The sequence below is a fragment of the Balaenoptera borealis genome (assembly GCF_965194805.1).
Source record: "Balaenoptera borealis genome assembly, chromosome: 16".
Classification (NCBI taxonomy): domain Eukaryota; kingdom Metazoa; phylum Chordata; class Mammalia; order Artiodactyla; family Balaenopteridae; genus Balaenoptera; species Balaenoptera borealis.
The window spans coordinates 65172015-65192430 of NC_138872.1; the positions used below are offsets into that span (position 1 = coordinate 65172015).

Consider the following 20416-nt stretch of genomic DNA (forward strand, 5'->3'; position numbering starts at 1 on the left):
TCATAAAGAAAAGGCTTTTTATTCCCTAATTCAATCCTCAAAAATGGAAGTGAATGTCTATATTATTTTTGCATTTTAAAGATAAGGGATCTTTATCTCACAGTGGTAAAGACACCTGTACAAAATTACACAATTAAGCAAGTACAAAGCCATTCTATGTCCCAAGCATATCCCATGCATTGGAAAGACAATACACCAAATGGAATTTACTAATAAAGCAACACCCTATATAAAGAAGACACATTCAGAAGTTCTATCTTCCTAGGGATCAGACCTAGCAGTGCCATCCAGGAAATTAATTCCTTTCTTCTCCAATACTTACTCAAGTGGGTATCTACAATCAGATATGTAGCTGCAGGAATTTACTTTGCTAACTTAAGAGTTAATGCAAACTAAAGACTTGCCAAACTGGATTCTTCCCTTTGCTGCAATTAGAATATTTTGTGATTGCAAGAAAGTGCAAGGCCATCTTGATAAAGAACAAGAACCTGAAGCCAATGGGGTAGAACAGAGAAAAGAGAAATGTTTGCATGGACTTTCAAAATTCCAGCTCCCAGTACTTGTAATGAGGTGTGTGTGGGGTCCGGGGCAGGGGGATGGGAAGGGGGAGTGACTGAAAACTAAGTATCCAGCATTGGTGAATGATTATGAAAGTATACACTGACACAGTGGAAGAATACCACGTAGTCATTAAAAAGAATGAGTATTCTCCATATAAAGATCTTCAAGATGTTATTAAGGAGAAAAAATGGAAAAGCTCATAAATAAATAAATATCACACATACAACTACAGATACATATCTGTTTGAACATATAATTTTCTGGGAGAATAAAATAAGCATCATTAGCAGTGTTTCCCTCTGGGAGGTGGGATGGGGAGTCTTGAAATAACTTTATGTCTTTTAAGTTTAAAACACACACACACACACATCCCTCCTTGGCTTAAAAGCAAATCTTAAAAGCACTCATTTGATGATTTTCTATAGTTAAACACTTCTTTCTCCTCTCTGATTCTAGGAAAAGGTAAAGAGCAACTTTACAAACTGTTACAGCTTTCATGATCACTTGACTGCTAACAAGACGCCTCCAAGAATTCAAACACACACAATCACATTTTAAAACCTTCAAGACATAGTTTAATCAGTAGTTGTAATGCACATTTGTTAGCGAGAGCTGCACTTTAACAATTATACAGACATCACCTGCAGTTATTAAAGTTATCAAAATATATAAAAACATTCAAGTAAGAAGTATGCAAATTAGCAGCATTTAACTAAAATGAATATATTAGCATATTTCAGTATAATAATAGGGTAAGAAAACAGAGCTTCCATCACACACACACACACACACACACACACACACACACACACACACACACCACAGAAAACTTGACTGTTCTCAGAAGCATGGTGAAGGCAAGAATGTTATACATATAAATTCTCTAGGCAAAAATGCCAACAATTTATAATTTTTTAAAAGTGAGGATGGAATGAACTTTTGTTTGTTCAAAATTCCATGATACTAGTTATTAGACTTAAAAATTCATAAACCTTAACAAGATAAGAAAAGCTTGAAAAGCTCATCGGTTTTATAGGTATAAAAATATCCTGTGTTAATACTACCTGTAGAAGAGCAGAAAAAAAAAAATTGTTTGGCAAAGGGACAAGTATACAGAAATATGTTAACTATGGTGAGCTTCTCAGAGCAAGGAGTCAATCATTTTTGAGTAATGGGGGGAGGGGGTGAGGGTGGGAAATATTCTTCACAGCAGCAGCTTTCTAAAACCTGCACCCACCTTTAAATTCCAGGCTACTCCCAGGAAAGGTTTAGAGGCAGTGAAAGGAAGGAAAACAATAGAAGGAGGGCATAAACGGTCCGTTACAAAACTACAGTACTTTGAAAAAGATTCTGAAGGTATTAGAATGAAAACTGCTTACATTAAACCATAATCTAGGCTTATATTAAAAGGTTTAAAGCTATCAATTTTAGGTAAGCTTACGATGAGGTATTTATTGCATATGGTTTTTATGGTAACGGAAATTTGAGGAGATACTCTGCATGTTTTGTAAAATAAAATTAAAATTTTTAAGCACAAGAGAAACAACAGCCCTTAAAAATATGAATATGTATATTTAAGACGCCAGCATTCAGTCTAGTTTGGTACGCAGGCATAGGTTGGCCTGATGCTGCAACCCACATGCCAAAACACTCAAAGACTCAACGGTCCTTTCCAGCCTGGCTCTCAACCATGAAGTGTCATTCAGAGACCTCAGTGCAGGAAGGGAAACGGCCTTTGGAAGACTGAGAGACAAACTCTGCCTCTGAATCTTGATGGCACTCTGCCAAGTCCCCAAACCCAGGACTACAGGGACGGAAGGTTTGTGGATATCCAGGCCCTTAAAGGCAGTTTGCCCTGAGTAACAAAGCTGTAGCAAAATGCCCAGGAAGCTACGAAATCCAGGCTGCCATCCTGCTGCTGTTCCCCTTCTCACAGGGCTCAATCCAGGGCACTCAGGGCCTTGCTTATTCACACAGCAGGAAGGGCTTTTCTCTCCTATAATATTATTCTCATATTACATATTATCATGTAGCTGAAATTACATAACCATCCTCTTCATGCTCCCACCATCTGTTCCAAACATCACAATTCAAGGGTTTCTCCATTTAAAAAACATCGAGTCTCCATTTTATGTCTACAGAACCATCCTAGAGAGTCACTACTTCTTAAGGAACATTTCTCAGCCTAAACCCCCAGAACCTGGCTCAAAAGAACTAACCCAGGCTCATGGATAGATGACCTCTACGGTTAACTTTAAAAGACAATACAAATAAGCTTGTAAAACTGTAAATGGTCTCTCCTCAATTTTGGTTGAAAAGCTTCAATGGCTTCAGTGTCTTGGTTGAGCCTGAGCTGCTGGGCCTCAGGCAAACCTACTTTTCTAAGTCCCTAAAGCATTAAACAGGGGCTGGGTTATGTAAACACAGGCACTGGAGCTGCACGAATGGAGCCACTTTCAGGAAAGGCCCAAACTCCAGAAAAATATATTTAAAAATTTCTGCTAAAATCTCAGGTGGATGGTGTCGGCTGGCAGGTCACCAGGCCAGCCTGCAAACCTCACGCTGCAGCATCTCCTCGTCAGTCTAGCCGGTTCCTCATATCCCTCTGGGCTTCTGTTAGTTTCTGGATTAGATAACGCTTGTCCCGACTTTCCTAAAAACAAAGATAGGTTCAAGAGCACATTCAATATATTTGGAAACAAATATCATTATTTCGACCTAAGAAATTACCTATCAGACTTGGTAGGTAATAACCACTGGACCATGGCAATGGGCTCCAAATTCCCTCTTTCACTCTTCCTCCCTCCCCAGCCCCTGGTCCACAAAGCGGCCTTGTAAAAATGTTCGTTTAAAAATGAACATCAGACTTTTACTTACCACCCTCCAATGGCTTCCCATCACACTCAGAATTAAACCCAAACTTCTCACCAGAGCCCTCAGGTGATGCTGGGACCCCAGCTATGCTGTGATTCTAGCATCGCCTTGCCTCTCCCCATCATCCTGCACCCTCCGGCCACACCGCCCTTCCCCCTGGGCCCAGGAGTGCCCGGCTCACTCCTCGATGTACCCTCTGCCTGTTACTCTCATGCCCAAGACCTCCCATAATTGGCTCCTTCTCATCATTCGAGTCTCAGCTCCACCGTCGCTGCCTCCAAAGAGGCCTTCCGTGGCCACCATCCCAGCAGCAGACGGTCCACCCGCCACTCTAACTACCTCTCTGTATCATCTTCATACCAGTTATCGCAATTGGAATTTATCTTTTTTCTTTAACTACTCAGCAGCCTTGTCTCTCTTCTTCACCTGTGTATCCCAGCACAGTATGAGGATACAAATGTTGAGGGAATGGATGAGTCAGGGAATGAATGGAGCTGGAGGGGGCCGAGCCTGAAGGCAGGGTTCTGGGGGAGTGGTGATGGGAAAGCCCACCCTCTCCCTGGGAAAAGCTCCCCATTCCTTTCAGTGTCCTGGGTAAATGTCCCAGCCTTGCCCCTGGGACTGGTGCTTCCTTACCAGGGACAGCTGCTCTCGGAGCTGGACGACCACCCGCTGGTGCGCTCCTGTTAGGGCGATGAAGTAGAACATAACGAGACTGCAACAAAAGGCAAGAGGTCACTAGGGAGTCTGTACCAACTGAAGGCCACTGGAAAACAAACCCGACACACTTTGCCTGGAACAGTTTTACTTCTGTTAGAAAAAAAGAAAGAAAACCCTCATGTCTCCCAAGCGGAGGGCATCAGAAACAACCAGAGGTATACATCTGAAACTAACACAACATTGTAAATCAACTATACTCCAATAAAAAGAAAAGAAAAAAAAAAAAGAAACAGCCAGAGGGGTTTTATTTGGCAGTGGCAGCAGAGACTGATTGCTGCCTTGCTTTCTAGAGTTAATATTAAAAGCTGCTGATGCTCCCCTGGCACACACAGGAGAGGGGAGAGAGGAGGAGACGGGCCAGAAGGTCAGCTCAGCACAGAAAGAACTGGCTGTGGATGATCATTGTGGAACCTCCCTGGCCTCAGTTTCCTCATCTGTAAAATGGGGATAATAGAGGAAAATCCAGTGATAACAAGCCTAAGATAATACAATTTTGAATAAAAGCAATTGGCAATTGGTTCCTGTTTTCTGTGCAGGGGAGGTGGCTGTCTGTCCAGTTTCCCCAGAGAGGGCTGAGGGCCACTGGAATCAGTGATGTCAGTCTTCTCTTCTGGAAGTCCTCATGGCCAAGGACAAGAATGACCCCCAAAGATGTGGAAGCCAGATCAGGTAACCACCACCAGATGGTGCCAGCCAAACCACAGCTGGGGTGAATCGATTAGGATGGAACCACTGGACTCTGGGATCCTTGCAATTCCAGGCTAACTGGCTGCAACCCCACATCATTTTATTAATATCAAAGGTATCCTGCCTTTAACAAATGAATTTTTCAACCCCTTTCTTGCATTATGGTGGGGTTTTCCTCTAATAATATCTATATCGTAGGATAATTGTGATGACTGCATGAGTTAATACATGTAAGCTACAATCAATTCCAGTGATTTGTGGGAGTTCTCTTCTGTTCTATAGTCTCCAGGAACACTGAACCAGTGCCCTGAGGGGAAATACAGAATAGGTTCCTTTATGCCCCTGATCACAACATTTTTGTCAACTGATCAATACTATGTTTTATGTTTCTTGAGAGAGAAGGTTATTAATACATAACCCTGTTTCTGTTTCAAGACACCTTATTTAATATCACTGAACTCACAGCCAAGAGCACCAAGACGTGTGCCTGAATGAAGCTTATCTAACACACATATTTTCTTCATAAAACCCATCCCAGCCTTCTTGCACTTAGGAACCCTGGACGGCACTTCAGCTCTACGCGTGAACAGTGAAATCACCAACCAAAAGCACAAAATGCAAGAAACATCGCACTAAATGGATCACAAAAAGGACACTTAAGTTACAGTCTGAGCTATGGTTTGAATATTTGTGTCCCCCTAAAATTCATATCTTGCAAAATCCTAATCCCAAGGTGATGGTATTAGAAGGTGGGGCCTTTGGGAGGTGATTAGGTCATGAAGAGCCCTCACAAATGGGATTAGTGCCCTTAAAAAAGGGACTCCAGAGAGCACCCTAGTCCCTTCTGCCATATGAGAATACAAGAAGTCTGTAAGCCGGAAGAGGATCTTCACCCGACAATGCTGGCACTTTGATCTTGGACTTCCAGCCTCCAGAACCGTAAGAAATAAATTTCTGTTGTTTAGCCACCCAGTCTATGATATTTCACTATAGCAGCCCAAATGCACTGAGACATTGTGCATCAGGCAACTCAAATTTTTTGCTACTCTACGCATGTCTACAAATAATCACCAAAAAAACCACCATTAGTACTGATTTTTGGGTTACAAAAATATTTTAGCTAGTAAGCACATTTGCAATACAGAAGAAAAATATGCAATTTATGAATAATGAGAATGGGCTATAATTAGAACAATGCCTAGAACAAAGTAAGTCCTCAACAGATACTTGTGATTAGAATTACACTCAAAATGAATCACTGCACAAAAACCCTCGTCGCCCCTGCACCCAACACGTGTCATTTACCGAGCCTTCATTAAAGGCCAGGTCCTCTGCTAAGCACTTCACCATGTGTCCTTCTTCTCACAGCCCTACGAGGTATGTGCCATTCTTATTCCCATTTTCCAGGTGAGGAAATCGAGGCTCAGAGAGGGTATGTGATGACCTGAGGCCACACAGCTTGTAAGTGGTAGAGCCAGGGTTCAAGTGCATGCTTCTAGTCTGGTGCTCTTCTCTCAGCCTAGTTATCAGTTCCTTTTCCAAAGAGCAACTAATTTTGTGAATAATCAGTAATATAATAATAGGCAACATTTATTGGGTTATATTTTATAAGTCAGGCTTCTGGCTAAGTACAGATCCCCATTACAAGTGGGATCTCCCTGAACCTGCTCAGTGACCCTCTGAAAGAATTACTATTGGTATTATTTTGACATCTTAGAGATGGGAAAGTGCGGCTCAGAGAGGTTTGGTACCATATCAAGAGTCGCGGGTGAGCTCCATTTTCCAGCGGAGAGGAGCCCACCAGCCACAGTGGAAAACACCCGCAGAATCCAGGTGGTTCTCACTCACCAGATGATCATGAAGAAAGGCACTGCGAAGGCTTCCGACGTGATGCCATGGACCAGAGACTGCAGCGAGCTGGGGAAGGTGCTCACCATCTTGGGGACCACCTCCCAGGTGGTGTTGAAGTTGGTGAAGGGCCCACAGGCTTTGGAGGAAGGGATGCTACCAGGACACAGAGCACGGGGCTCAGGGCCAGGCCTGCAGCACAGGCTGAGCGTCCCTCCTCTGCATACCCACAAAGCTTTGTTAACAGTGACCCACAAGGATCCGCCTGACCTCATGGGCCTTCTGGAATATTCCGGTCAAAAATGCTTACCCTGAAATCTCATCAAGTCTCTAGACCTGACTTTCAATTTATAGGAAATTCAGGACAGAAGGTCAAGTTTAAAAATAAGAGTTACCACATGATCCTGCAATCCCACTCCTGGGCATATACCTGGAGAAAACTCTAATTCAAAAAGATACATGCACACCCATGTTCATAGCAGTACTATTTACAGTAGCCAGGACATGGAAGCAATCTAAGTATACATCAACAGATGAATGGATAGGAAGATGTGTGTGTGCGCGCGCGCACACACACACACACACACACACACACACACACACACACACACACACACACACACAATGGAATATTACTCAGCCATAAAAAAGAATGAAATAATGCCATTTGCAGTAACATGGATGGACGTAGAGATTATCATACTAAGTGAAGTAAGCCAGACAGAGAAAGACAAATATCATATGATATTGCTTATATGTGGAATCTAAAAGAAGATACAAATGAACTTATTTACAAAACAGAAATAGACCCACAGACATAGAAAACTAACTTATGATTACCAAAGAGGAAGGCCGGGGGGTAGGGATAAATTAGGAGTTTGGGATACACACTACTATATGTAAAACAGGTAACCAACAAGGACCTACTGTATAGCACAGGGAACTATACTCAATATTTTGTAATAACCTAAAAGGGAAAAGAATGTGAAAAAGAAAAAGCCATATATATATATATGGCTGAATCACTTTGCTGTACACCTGAAACTAACACAACATTGTAAATCAACTATACTTCAAAAAGAAAAAAGAACCTGTTACTTGAAGATAGCTACTCTGGTGATATTTTAGAACAACAATAAATTGAGCACCAGAAATTAAAAAAAGAAGAAGGTCAAGTTAAATGACACTGTGAGAAAGCAATCAGACAACTCCAGAATGTGGGGACTCTGCCCTTCAGTCTCTTAATTTAGTGGTGAGGAAACTGTTTGAAGAATCAAAGACTAAGGGGACATCACAACTGAAAGTAATGAGTAAAACTTGAAAGATCTTCATTTAAAAAATAAAGCTATAGGGGCTTCCCTGGTGGTGCAGTGGTTAAGAATCCGCCTGCCAATGCAGGGAACACGGGTTCGAGCCCTGGTCCGGAAAGATCCCACATGCCACGGAGCAACTAAGCCCACGTGCCACAACTACTGAAGCCCACGCACCTAGAGCCCATGCTCCGCAACAAGAGAAGCCACTGCAATGAGAAGCCCGCGCACCATAACGAAGAGCAGACCGCAACAAAGAGTAGATCCCGCTCGCCACAACTAGAGAAAGCCCACGCACAGCAACAAAGTCCCAACACAGTCAAAAATAAAAATAAATAATTTAAAAATAAAAATAAAAATAAAAAAATAAAGCTATAAAAGACTATCTTGGGACTGGAGAAATTTGAAAATGACAGGAATATGATATTGGCATTAATTTTCTTAGGTGTGATAATGTTATTGTGGATATATAGAAAAAAGAATGTCCTTATTTTTAGGGACTGCACGTTCAAGTATTTAGGAATGAAATGTCATGATGCCTACAACTTAATTTCAAATGGTTCATCATCACGCACACAAAAAAGTATGTATATACAGAGAGAAAACAAACGTAGCAGAATGTTAACAGTTGGGACAGCCAGGTAAAGGGTATATAAGTTTTCATTGTTGCTTTTTTCAACTTTTCTATAGATTTAAAATTTTTCAAAATAAAAAGTAGGGAAAAATAAAATTACAATGGAAAAAATTAAATTAAGGCTTACAAGAATTGCCTACATTCTTATCATAAAGTTCTGTGTAGGAAATTTTCCACTGCAGCTCTATTTTAGGGATAAAAATAGACTCCTGGAAACAACCTAAATGTTGTTTAAGGAAATGGATGAACAATTTATGATCCATTCATACAATAGAATAAAGAACCACTGAGAGAGAGACAGACACATACAGATATGACTGTCTTAGACAGAAACTAAGTAGTTAGGAAATAGAATTGGAGAATGAATTTCCACCATATACTCTTTTATACTTTTTGAGTTCTGTTCCATGTGAATGCATTTCTTACTAAAAAAATCAAAGCTAAAAATTAACTTTAAAAGAATGAGAGCTCTCTATGTGTTGGCCTGGAAAAGGGCACAATACAAAGTGAAAAAAAAAATTAAGCTGCCAAACAGTATTATTCCATATGCATTAAAAATACATTTTTCGTAATAAATTTCTGGAAGGGTTCATAAAATGTTAACAGTGGTTACCTCTTAGAGTAGGACTAAGAGCTGAGAACGAGGAGCAATATTTTCTCTTTAATTTATACCCTTTTCTGTACTGCTTGAATTTTTCAATATATGTAACATACTATTATTACAATAAAAATATATAGACTCAATTTAGTTTAAAAAATAATAAAACCTGAGAGAGGAATTCAAAGTTCTAGACTTTTCATTTAAAGATTAAGAAATGGAAAAAAATAAGATAAAATAAAATAAAGATGAAGAAATGGAATTCCATGAGACTGTAAGTCCAGGGTTGGCAAACTATAGCCCACAGGCCAAATCTGGCCCACAGCCTTTTTTTTTTTTTTTTTAATATTCATTTAGTGGCACCCCGTCTTTGTTGCCACACGTGGGCTACTTAGCTGAGGCATGCATGTGGGATCTAGTTCCCTGACCAGGGATTACACCTGGGCCCCCTGCATTGGGAGCGCAGAGTCTTATCCACTGCGCCACCAGGGAAGTCCCGAGCCTAATTTTTATAAATGAAGTTTTACTGGAACACAGTCATGCCTGTTAGTTTATATATCATCTATGGCTGCAACATAGATGATATATAAACAGTTGAGTTGAATAGTTGCTATAGAAACCATATGGCCCACAAAACCTAAATCATTTACTCTCTTTCCAGCCTCTGGTATAAATGGTTAGAACACTAGGGAGTGGCATCGCTGGGATTTGAACCCTCAACTTCCTGTCCTCAGGACTGAGCATTTCTGCTCTCTCCAAATTCCACACTAGACACTACATTCCTTGTGCCATCGCTTCTCGGCCTTTTGGCTAAGATCAAGTGTACATTCCTTGTGCCATGTCTGAATTGTCTTTATACCCCTAGCAGCTAGCACAGTGCTTGGCAATAGAAGACACTCCAAATCTTCTCAATGACCATGTCTTATCTTCATAATCAGAAACAAAGAAACAATCCCAAAGGGGACTAGAAGAGAGATACTAGGAAAAGGGATCTGGGTAGAATAGAGCCAACCGACACTCTCAAACACAGTGAGAACCCTGCAAACCCAAGTTCAGAAGTGACCCAAGATATTCCAGCATCCAGAGGGAGATTCCAAAACAAAGGTGGGCCTGGCAGAGCCAGGAGTGACTTACTGACCTCTGCGGGTGGAGCACTGTGAGGAAAGCCAATAAAGAATGCAAAGAAGCCTTGAACATAAAAGACAGACATGTCAAGGTGGGAATGTTCTAGAAGACAAAGTCATATTTACCGTGTCATGCTGATTGTCAGAGGTATTATTGCCAAGCACAGCCCAATCAGCAACACCAACAGGAAGAAGAAATTAGAATTAGATGCTCTGAACTGCCTTGGAGAGGGTCTGCAGGTGTAAAGAAGACTTATCTAAGGAGAGAGGAAGAAAGAGGAAAAATTAAGAGCACAGCTTCCTTGAGGATAAATGAGCACAGTCATGTATGACAGAATGTAAATCGGTATAATCTTTCTAGAGTAGTCAGCAGTATAGACCAAAATTTTAAAAATGGGTCAAAAAATAAGTATATGGATATTTACCGCTACAGTTGTTAGTAACAGGGAATAACTGAAAGCAACCTAAGTAGCTACCTAAGGGGTTCCTTAAAGGTTAAAGTGCATCGACACAATGGAAAACCACATAGCCCTTAGAAAAGCTTTATATCCTACACGGCACTGTGAAATGAAAAGGGTAGATTCCAAAACTCTGTACTGTATGATCTTGTTTAAGTTTTTTTTTTAGTATTTTTTTAACATTTTACTGTAAATTTCTTTCTTTTTTTAGCTTTATTGAGGTATAATTGACAAATAAAATGGTAAGATACTTAAGAGCGTACAATGTGATGATCTGGAAGAATTCGAAAAGTATTTATTCTCTACAGGGGTTTAAATATGTACTAAATATATACACACCAAAACAGGAGATATTTGCTTGAATTTTACAAGCATATGTATTTTTCCTATATATTAAAAATAAATATTTCCATTGAGGGAAAAAAGACTTGAAGGAGAAATCAGGTGGGGACGGGGAGAGGGGTACAGTAATGGGCAACCAATTCCTCCTTAATGTTCTAGAAAGCTACAGCCTCGGGAAGGGGCATCAAGCTCCTGTGACTACAGCAGCTGGAACATCTTGTGAGCCGAGGGCACTGAGCACCAGGGACACTTGGTGTCCTGTTAGGGTGTCTGGGGGCAGGTGGCCAGACAGACTGGGGTGTCAGAACTCAGTCCAGTGCCTGTGACCCATTCCATTACCCCTACGCTGTCTTTACTGGGCTACACACTAGGAAACCACTGCCTAACATATTTTCTGGAAGAAGAACAAGTTCCTCTGAGTTTTCTCGCATCCATGTCTCCTTTGGTGACTTCAGCCGATTTAAGTTTCCAAATGAAAGCATCAGAACATTCTTCAAAGGCCAAAACACCCAGGTTGAAAGTATGACCCAATTCAAGGCCCTGCCTACTGGATTAAGAGCTTAGGCTCTGGAGTGAGGTAAACCTGGGTTCAAATCCCAGGAGTCATTTATAAGCTGTGTGAGCTTGGACCAGTTACTTAACCTTTCTAAACTTCAGCTTCCTAATTTATAAAATATGGTTACTAGCAGTGCCTACTTCAAAGGGTGTGTGTAAGTGTTACATGATAATCTATGTAAAGTGTTCAGCAGAGCGGAGGTACACAGTATTATCATCTGTTATTATCGTTGTCATTATTATTACTACTATTATTACTTCCATTTATGAATCCTCAGGGCTTGGCATAATAGGTGATCAATAATGTCGGGGGTTATTAACAGAGGCTACCTCTGGAAGAAGGGATGGAATACATATCTGTATTGTTTAAATGTTTAACAGTGAGCATATATTGCCTCTACAATAAAGAAAAAGTTTGGTTAACAAGCCCAGATAAGTTAGCCCGCTATAGAGCTACTTCACCCATTAAGCACTTAGTTCAGGTACAATGCCTAGGGCCTGTGAGCTGTTTGAGGAGCTACACAAATAATTGAGAACTGAAAATAAATGCACCAGCTCCAAAATCCAAACAGGAAACTACAAAACTTTAGTTAATAAACCTTTTGTTAAACATCACCAAAATGAACCACTGTCAACTGATAGATCAATTGCAACGCAACTCTCAGTTACATACAAAAAACATTTAAATCACAGGAACAAAATCATTCTTAACAAAACTCTCAAAATGATAAAAATGTGAAAATCCATTCAGTCTTTTTTCCAGAATAAAAATATGTATCAAATAACGGATGCAGTTTTGATACATCTGATAGGATGTGGGTGGGCTCCAAGCATATGTGTGCCGAATGTCTTGCAAGGTCAAGGATGGTCTCGGTTACTGACCCCTCAACCCCACCTCTCCTTACCTCCTTCACGTAAAAGATGATAATGAACTTCAACGTTGCAACTGCAGGAAGAAGGGGTGAGAAGAAGGCTCCCATCCAGCAAATGGTTTGCCCATAAACGATCCCTAGAACATTATCAGGGATAGCAAACTCCTGCTGTCCCCAGCACCGAAACAGCTTCCAAGAGGAACAGTAGGTCACCAGGAACCTGGAAACAAACAGGACCATTTACCACCAGGACTACAGCGTCTGCCAAGGCCACAGAACCACATCCACAAAATTAGGGCTGTTTCCACACATAACTTCTCATGGAAACTGGTTAGTCATATGTCTAGAAGATGCAGGATATAGTGAACTCTGGAATCATTAACACCAGGGTCCGAGTCTCAGATCTACACTTTATCAGCCAAATCACGTTAGATAAGGCTCATTTTTCTCATCTGGAATGTGAGGGGATTATAGTACAGCCTACTTCACTGCGTTGTAGTTGACAGTAAATGACACGGGCAGTCTCTGTGCTCTAGTTTGCCACTCAATCCAAAAAGTATTGAGCTATTGTGCATCCACACACAAAATGGCTTATGAGGACCCTACCACCTTGCATGCTACTCCCTGGAATCCTAGAAGCTTTCTACAAAAACCCTAGGACCAGGGGCCTGAGATAAACACACAGAGTTGTTCACTGTAGCACTACCACATATTAGCAAAAATACTGGAAACAACCAAATGCCCATCAGTAGGGGCTGCATCGACAAATCAGAAGCCATGGGTACAGTGGAATAACATACAGTCCTTAAAACGAGAGAGGAAAATCCACGTGCCTTGACAGGGAAAGTTGTTCATGGTAGTTTGTTTGTATGGGGGAGAAAAAGCAAGCTGTGGACCCATGTGGATGTACCATGATCCCACTTGTGGGGTAAAAAAGAACACTTCAAGCAAGACTGTGAGTTTACTTACACATGTATTTATGCAAATGTGTGTTTTTATTGTTAAGAACTGCTGGATCTACCCCAAGGTGTTAACAATGGTCACCTCCGTGGAGTGGGGTGGGATTGGGAAGTAGGGGTAAGGTAACAAAAGACAACTCTCACTATTCTCCGGATTTCTGTATTTATTTAAGTTTAAATATTAAAAAACTTTAATACGCACATATTCACATCATATTTGTGTAATTTTTTAAAAGGACGGTTTCTTTTTTAATGTTTACTTTTAAGGGCTTACTGGACTTCTGGCATGTACCAGGAGAATTTGAACATGTGGGTAAAAAAGTGATTAAGTGAACAGGGTTTCACTTAAGGCTCAAGGAGATGCTGAGAATAATTTTTTTTTTTTTAATGACAGCAAAGTAATGATAATCCTGATGGTGACAGTTAATGTTTTGTTGAGTTCTGTGGCATGGAGTGTTCTTAGTACTTTTATCTGCATTTTGTCATTTAATCCTCACAACAGTGCTATGAGGTGGGCACTGCTACTATTCCCATTTCACAGGTAGGAAAACAGGCACAGAGCTTAAATAACTTGCCCTCAGTCACATGACTAGGAAGCGGCAGTGCTGGGTCTTGAACCCAGACTAGGAAATGTGGTATCCACTGCAGCCCAGAGGGGCTGGCAAGATGTCACCCCACGGCAGCCCCGCGGAAAGCAGCACCATTTCTGCTTCGTGCTGCCTTTCAATGGGGCACATCATGGACCAGGTGAGGGGAGGTGATGGCCTGGAGCTTTTTCAAAGTCACCAATGGCTGTCAGTGGTTCCCAGGATGCGGAATCATCCAGCACTTTGTGAAGAGCAGCTGTGATGGGAACCTGTGGTGGGGATGAGGGAAAGGGTGAGGGGGTAGGGGGAGATAAGAGGGGTACCCCTCACACTTACTTTCTAGGAAAATCCACAAAGAGTGTCACAGCCAAGATGATGATGAGGTCAAAGATCATCAGCTTGTACATTTCCTGCCCAACTTGGGTCTCCCAGCACTGAAACCCAGAGAGAAATGAGCCTGACTTGGAGCAGAAAAAGCCAGGTTCTCCCAATGCCATTCCCAGCCCCCGATCCTGCTGCCTCTGGAAGGCATCAGCCGATGCTCCTCTGAGCTCCAGCACAGACTGTGGTTTTCAAGCCCTTAGAATTAGAAGTGCCTGGTGTGCCAGACTCTGCTACACAGCAGGAATGAGGATCAACTGGGATTCAAACCCTTGGCTTCATGGGCTGTTCTCTCGACCCCAATGCTACTACCCCCAAGTGACCCGCTGAGCAGGACGCCCATCCCCGCAGCCTCACCGGGTAGAGTTTCTGGTTGTAGCCGCAGAGCTCACACGAGTAGTTATCGCAGGATGTAATCTCGGAGCCCAGAGTGAACACCAACACACAGATGGTGGCCAGCCGCATAAAGACACACCTGCAGGGAAGAGGGTAGGAGGGAGGATGGGTAGAGGAGGGCTCAGGGCAGGCGGGCCCCTTGGAACAGGGCTGGGGTGCAGAGAAGCTGCCTTTCTTAACAGCAAACCCACAAATGGGCACAGAGTTTCTGTTTGGGATGATGAGCAAGTTCCGGAACCAAACAGTGGCAATGGTGGCACAACACGGAGCACGTACTTAATGCCACTGAATTGTACGCTTAAAAGTGACTAAGATGGTAGATTTCATGTTATATGTATTTTACTACAATATTTTTTAAATGGCGGAGGAAAAAAAAACAGATCAGAAAGCTGGGAACTCCTGAATCCATGATGACATAGCCACGCCGAGAACAATTCCTGGAAAGAACTAATTGAATCTTCTAAGTATCAGCTTTGAGAGATGGCTGATATATTGAGAAGTGAAAAAAATACACTGCAGAGTTTCACGTAGATACAATCCTATTTCTAAAAGAAAACAAAACGTGTGAATGTTGGCAGGGACAACAGGAACCGTGCAGATGAGGGCTGCTGGGGGAAAATGGATTCAAGAGAGGAGGGCAGAGGGCTCATGTTTTTTTTAACTGATGAGGATGATTATAATTTTTGTGACTTTCTGTTTGAATTAAAACAAAAAAAAATCCCACAAGGACTCAGAGGCAAAGAATATACAAATCAATTTTCACTGCAAAGTAAAGGAGCTGTTACAGTGGAGGATTACTGGACTGAATGTCAATATTATGACATAGTATGAGTGTGTTTCGTGTTTGGTAATTGCAATCATTGTTGCTTTTGTTGTGGTCATCCATTTACAATGCTTGGTGTCAGTCTATTTATCTCTTGTGAAAATAAAATACAGTGTGTGTGTGTGAAAAAGAAACAAAAAACAAAAAAAAACTTCATGGCCCCTGGGGATAATTTAACAGAGAACGGAAGGAGCCTAAATCCTGAGACAGTGGGATTCCAGTACCAGCTCTGTAATGACTACCTCTGAACATCTCTTAAGAATGATTAAAAATAACCAACTTTGTTTAAAAAAAAAAAAGATGCTTCATCTATTGTTTGGTTTGTAATAAAAAAAATAAACGATATAGAAACATTAAAAAGTGTGTGGGTAGGGCAGCAAACCCACACCATCCACCTGACATGCTGTGCCTCCCTCGGGGCGGACGTGAGTACCTAGCACCACCGAAGAGGTTTCCATAACTAAAAACTGAAACGGAATCTAATAAAAAGTCTGAATCTACATTTGCGGAGGGATACAGGAAAACAAAAGACGCCATGAGGAAACAATGGACTAAATCCAAAGTAGAGAACATTCTATAGGACAAACACCTCAGCTTCTCCCACAAATCAATAGCATAATACAATGGGGGAATTCTTGAAAGAATAAAGGGGACTTAAGAGGCATAACAACCCAACACAGCATGCGGCCTTTCTTTGGATCTTGGTTTGAATAAACCAACCATAGAAAGTCCTCTGCAACTCCATCAGGGGACTGACTTAATTCTGTGAGGTGTGATGACGATTATGTTTAAAAAGAAAAGTTCTTGTCACTTAGAGATATACTGAGCTGTTTACAGGTGAAATGACATGTTACCTGAGATGTGCTGAAAATAATCCAGCAGAGTTGGGGGGACCGCATGAAACAAGACTAGCGAAACGTTGGTAAATAGTTGAAACTAAGTGATGGGCACACATGGGGGTTCATTATACTGTCCTGTTTGAAAATTTCCAAAATAAAAAGATTTGTTTAAACAAAGATGCAAATGCCATCATCTGAGGCTTTTGAGAAGCAGACAGAAAACATTCCAGGGTCACAAAGTCCCCACCTGGTCCTCCTTAACTCATGTGTGTTAACTCCCCGGGCCCAGCTTTACACCTGCCATTTCTTTATTTTTTATTTTATTTTTTTAGGAAACTGAATATTTGTTTAGTATGAGAAGAGACATTACAACAAATTATAAAGAGTCAGTGGGAGCCCGCTGCGGGCCTCTCAGGCCGGTGATTTGCCCACGCGCCTCTATGAGCTTGGCCCATGGCCTCTGACGGCGCCCACCCGAGCGCCCCGGGAGCCGGCAAGTAGCGGTCCTCGCCGGGGACCCTCCAGCGGGCCCAGGGGGGCAAACGTGGCTCTAAATCCAGCACGTGCATACTGAAGCAAGTGAAAGGATTTAATACGAAGCACAGAAGCAGGTAATGCCAAAAAGCAAGCAGTAGTCGGTACACATTTAGTGACTGGGGCAGCATCTCCTTCTCCCACTGCTGCTGAGACGGCGGAAATCAGTCGAGCTCAGCATGAAATAGAACACACCGAAGGTATTATTAGTCAGAGAATGAGGGTCTCGGAAAAATTAAAGGTAGCGCCACCAAATGCTGACCTGGAACAAGGATTCCAAGAAGGAGTTTCAAAGGTTAGTGTGATTACGCAGGTTCCAGAGAGAGTTGTTGTAGCAGGAAATAATGAAGACATTCCATTTTCAAGACCAGCAGATCTTGACCTTATACAGTCAACTCCCTTCAAACCTCTGGCACTAAAAACACCACCTCGTGTGCTTACGCTAAGTGAAAGACCACTAGATTTTCTGGATTTAGAAAGACCTCCTCCAACCCTTCAAAATGAAGAAATCCATGCAGTTGGCAGGCTAAAATGAGAGCGCTCTATGAGTGAAAATGCTGTTTGCCAAAATGGACAGCTGGTCAGCACTGACTCCATGTATGGCATTTCAAATACAGATACAACGATTGAAGGAACCTCAGATGACATGACGGTTGTAGATGCAGCTTCATTAAGATGAAAGATAATCAAACTAAATAGACGTCTACAACTTCTGGAAGAGGAGAACAAAGAACGTGCTAAAAGAGAAATGGTCACGTATTCAATTTCTGTAGCATTCTGGCTGCGTAACAGCTGGCTCTGGTTTCGCCGCTAGAGGTAACCTCAACTCTCAAAAATACTGTCTCAACAGCTGGAAATATAAAGAATTTGCAAACGTCTTTGTTTCTGTCTTTGCGTTGTATGCCGTTTTGCAGTCCACGCCCTGAAAATGTATTTCTCCCAGAAAGGAGGTAGGGAAAGACTTATATTTGCAGAAGTAAAGGTATATTCTGTCACTTGACTGTATATAGTTTTAACCAGTTTTGCCGTAACACCTACTTAAAATTCTCCCTTTGCATGTTTTGTAAATAGGATCTAGTTTGTTTTTTTTTTTAAGGAACTTTTTTTGCCTCATCAATCTGCACAGCTAATTCTATGAATGGGAGAGAAACAAGTGTATAGGAAATGGATTTAGAGAAGTGTCTGTAAAGGAAAAATAATACTTTATTTGTCCTGTTTCTCAAACACTGTTAGATTAAACCGTTTAGTTAATAGACATTTTTGCATCCACATTTCAACATTAACACTACAGAAGTCACGGTCTGGTGTCAGATTTAATAAACTCAAGCCACCTCATGTTTCATGATCACCTTCAATAAAATAATGCCTAACATTTTCAGCAGTTTGTCTAAGATGTGGGCAAAATGTGCATTTTTATTTTTATTTTAGTTTTGCAGATGGTTTTCTATAAAGTACATTTTTACTAAGTCCATGTGTGAATGATTTAAAAAACTACAGGATAAGGTACAAATGTAGTGTATTTAATAAACTGTCAACCAAAAAAAAAAAGAGTCAATGGTAGCACACACAGTCGGTGACTGGGCCACATTTTTCTCAGCACTCACTCCAGCAACAGTCTCAGGTTCCTACTGCAAGTTCCTACTGTAACTCTCCTCCCAAGGCCATGCATGGGCCTAGCGGGGTAGAAGTGTGAGGGAGTTAATGCCCCTGGGAGCCAGCCACCCTTAGGCAGGGGAGGACAAATACTTGTTGGAGGACAAACACTCCTGCATAGGAAAAGTCTAAGATATTTTCCACGCAAACTCCCAGAGTTGTCCCATAGGACTGAGCCCCAGTTGCAACTTGCCAAATAACATACCCTTTATAAGGTGCCTTCCCTTCTCTCTCTCACTTCCTCACTCTCCTGCTTGTATACACTTGTCTTTCTAACATCTTCAGAGCAACATTTCTTCCAAGGGCCCCACCCTACGCCCTCAGCTGTCGATGTGCTAATACATGAAAAAAATATAGACACTCAAGTCAAAAAGATTTCCCTGCATGTGCAAACTCTGATTCATTCATGGGGGCTGTCTGAAGGCTGAGGAGGATTCTTGGCTCAGCAGGGAAAGGTACCACTATGGATTAGCAATGTCTGCCGTGGGCAGGGGAGGGGACAAGTGGTGACTTGCTTGGCACGTCTAGGCATTACCTAAGGATTGTCAGCCGGATCTCAAAGCCTGGGGAATAATCCTCATAGTGGATGATCTTGGCAAAGATTATTGGGGTGATAAAATTGGCCAGCGTGATCACAATAGAAGGCAGGTACAATATCAAGAGGTTCTCTCCAAAAACCATCTTGTCAATTTCCTACGAAGATAACAAAACTGGTCAGGAGTATAATAATTTGCATCACAAATGAACTGACCTTAAAAGAACTCAACTATATGTATGTCAAGTCATATGCTGAACACCTTAAACTTATACAGTGTTGTATGTCAATTATATTTCATTAAAACTGTAAGGGAGAAAAAAAACCCAAACATGTTTAGCAAACAAAACAAAACATTTGTTTCGTTCAACATGGCACCTAAAACTAAGCCATCTCCTTCCTTGGGTGTTCAAACAGAGGAACCATGATCTAGTACCAAACTAGAAGAAAACTGAGCTCTACTGGATTTATTAAGGTGAAATATAAAAAATCCATGTATTCTGTATCAATGGGCAATTTAAAGCATTTTCAAGGCTGAACTAATTGACTTGGAACAGCCATTCTCTCCTTCTTTCATAATAATAGACTACTTAGTCACATATATGGCTATCTAAGATAAAACTAAATTTCCTAGGTAATTTGACTGTCTTCCTAGGTAAATGGCTCTCTGACTAAATTCTGGCCAAAGGGATATAAGAGGAAGTGTTAAGTGCAACCTCCAGGTCCTGCCCTTGAAGGGAAGGGGTGTGCTCTCCTCATCTCCTTCACTTCCTTCCCATTGGCTAGAATGTGAATGTGGTGAGCTACCCGGTGCCATACAGAAGAAGACCACATTATAAGGATGGCAGAGCTACAAGATGGAAGGAACCTGGGCCCCTGATGATTGATTTCATGAAGCAGAGCCACTAGACCAACCTGGATTTTTCTTTCTTTCTTTTTTTTTTAATTTGTTTTGGCTGTGCTGTGGGACGCGGGATCTTAATTCCCCAACCAGGGATTGAATCCATGCCCTCTGCAGTGGAAGCATGGAATCTCAACCACTGGACTGCCAGGGAAGTCCCCAACTTGGATTTTTAAAACCAGTGTTATTTTAGGTAAACTGAGGCCCCAGCTAGTAAGTTGTGCA

The 20416-nt window shown here is 41.6% G+C and overlaps 1 protein-coding gene and 1 pseudogene across 4 annotated transcripts in view; one reads left to right on the forward strand and one right to left on the reverse strand.

Moving 5' to 3' along the window:
• Positions 1–1689: 1689 nt before the first annotated feature.
• TMC7 (transmembrane channel like 7) overlaps positions 1690–20416 on the reverse strand; it is a 52950-nt gene continuing 34223 nt past the window's right edge. For 2 of the 3 annotated variants that reach the window (XM_082362466.1, XM_082362468.1), the window contains 8 exons: positions 19291–19448; positions 14868–14985; positions 14466–14563; positions 12617–12803; positions 10483–10613; positions 6691–6846; positions 4072–4150; positions 1690–3214 (listed from right to left, as the gene is read on the reverse strand). In XM_082362466.1, the coding sequence (XP_082218592.1) occupies positions 3140–3214; positions 4072–4150; positions 6691–6846; positions 10483–10613; positions 12617–12803; positions 14466–14563; positions 14868–14985; positions 19291–19448 (1002 nt within the window). In that variant the 3' untranslated portion in view covers positions 1690–3139. The remainder of the gene's footprint in view (positions 3215–4071; positions 4151–6690; positions 6847–10482; positions 10614–12616; positions 12804–14465; positions 14564–14867; positions 14986–19290; positions 19449–20416) is intronic. The other variant, XM_082362467.1, reaches the window with a different exon arrangement.
• Positions 14994–19285, forward strand: LOC309614357 (mitochondrial fission factor pseudogene; annotated as a pseudogene). The gene has a single exon. The product of its transcript is annotated as a mitochondrial fission factor pseudogene (transcript).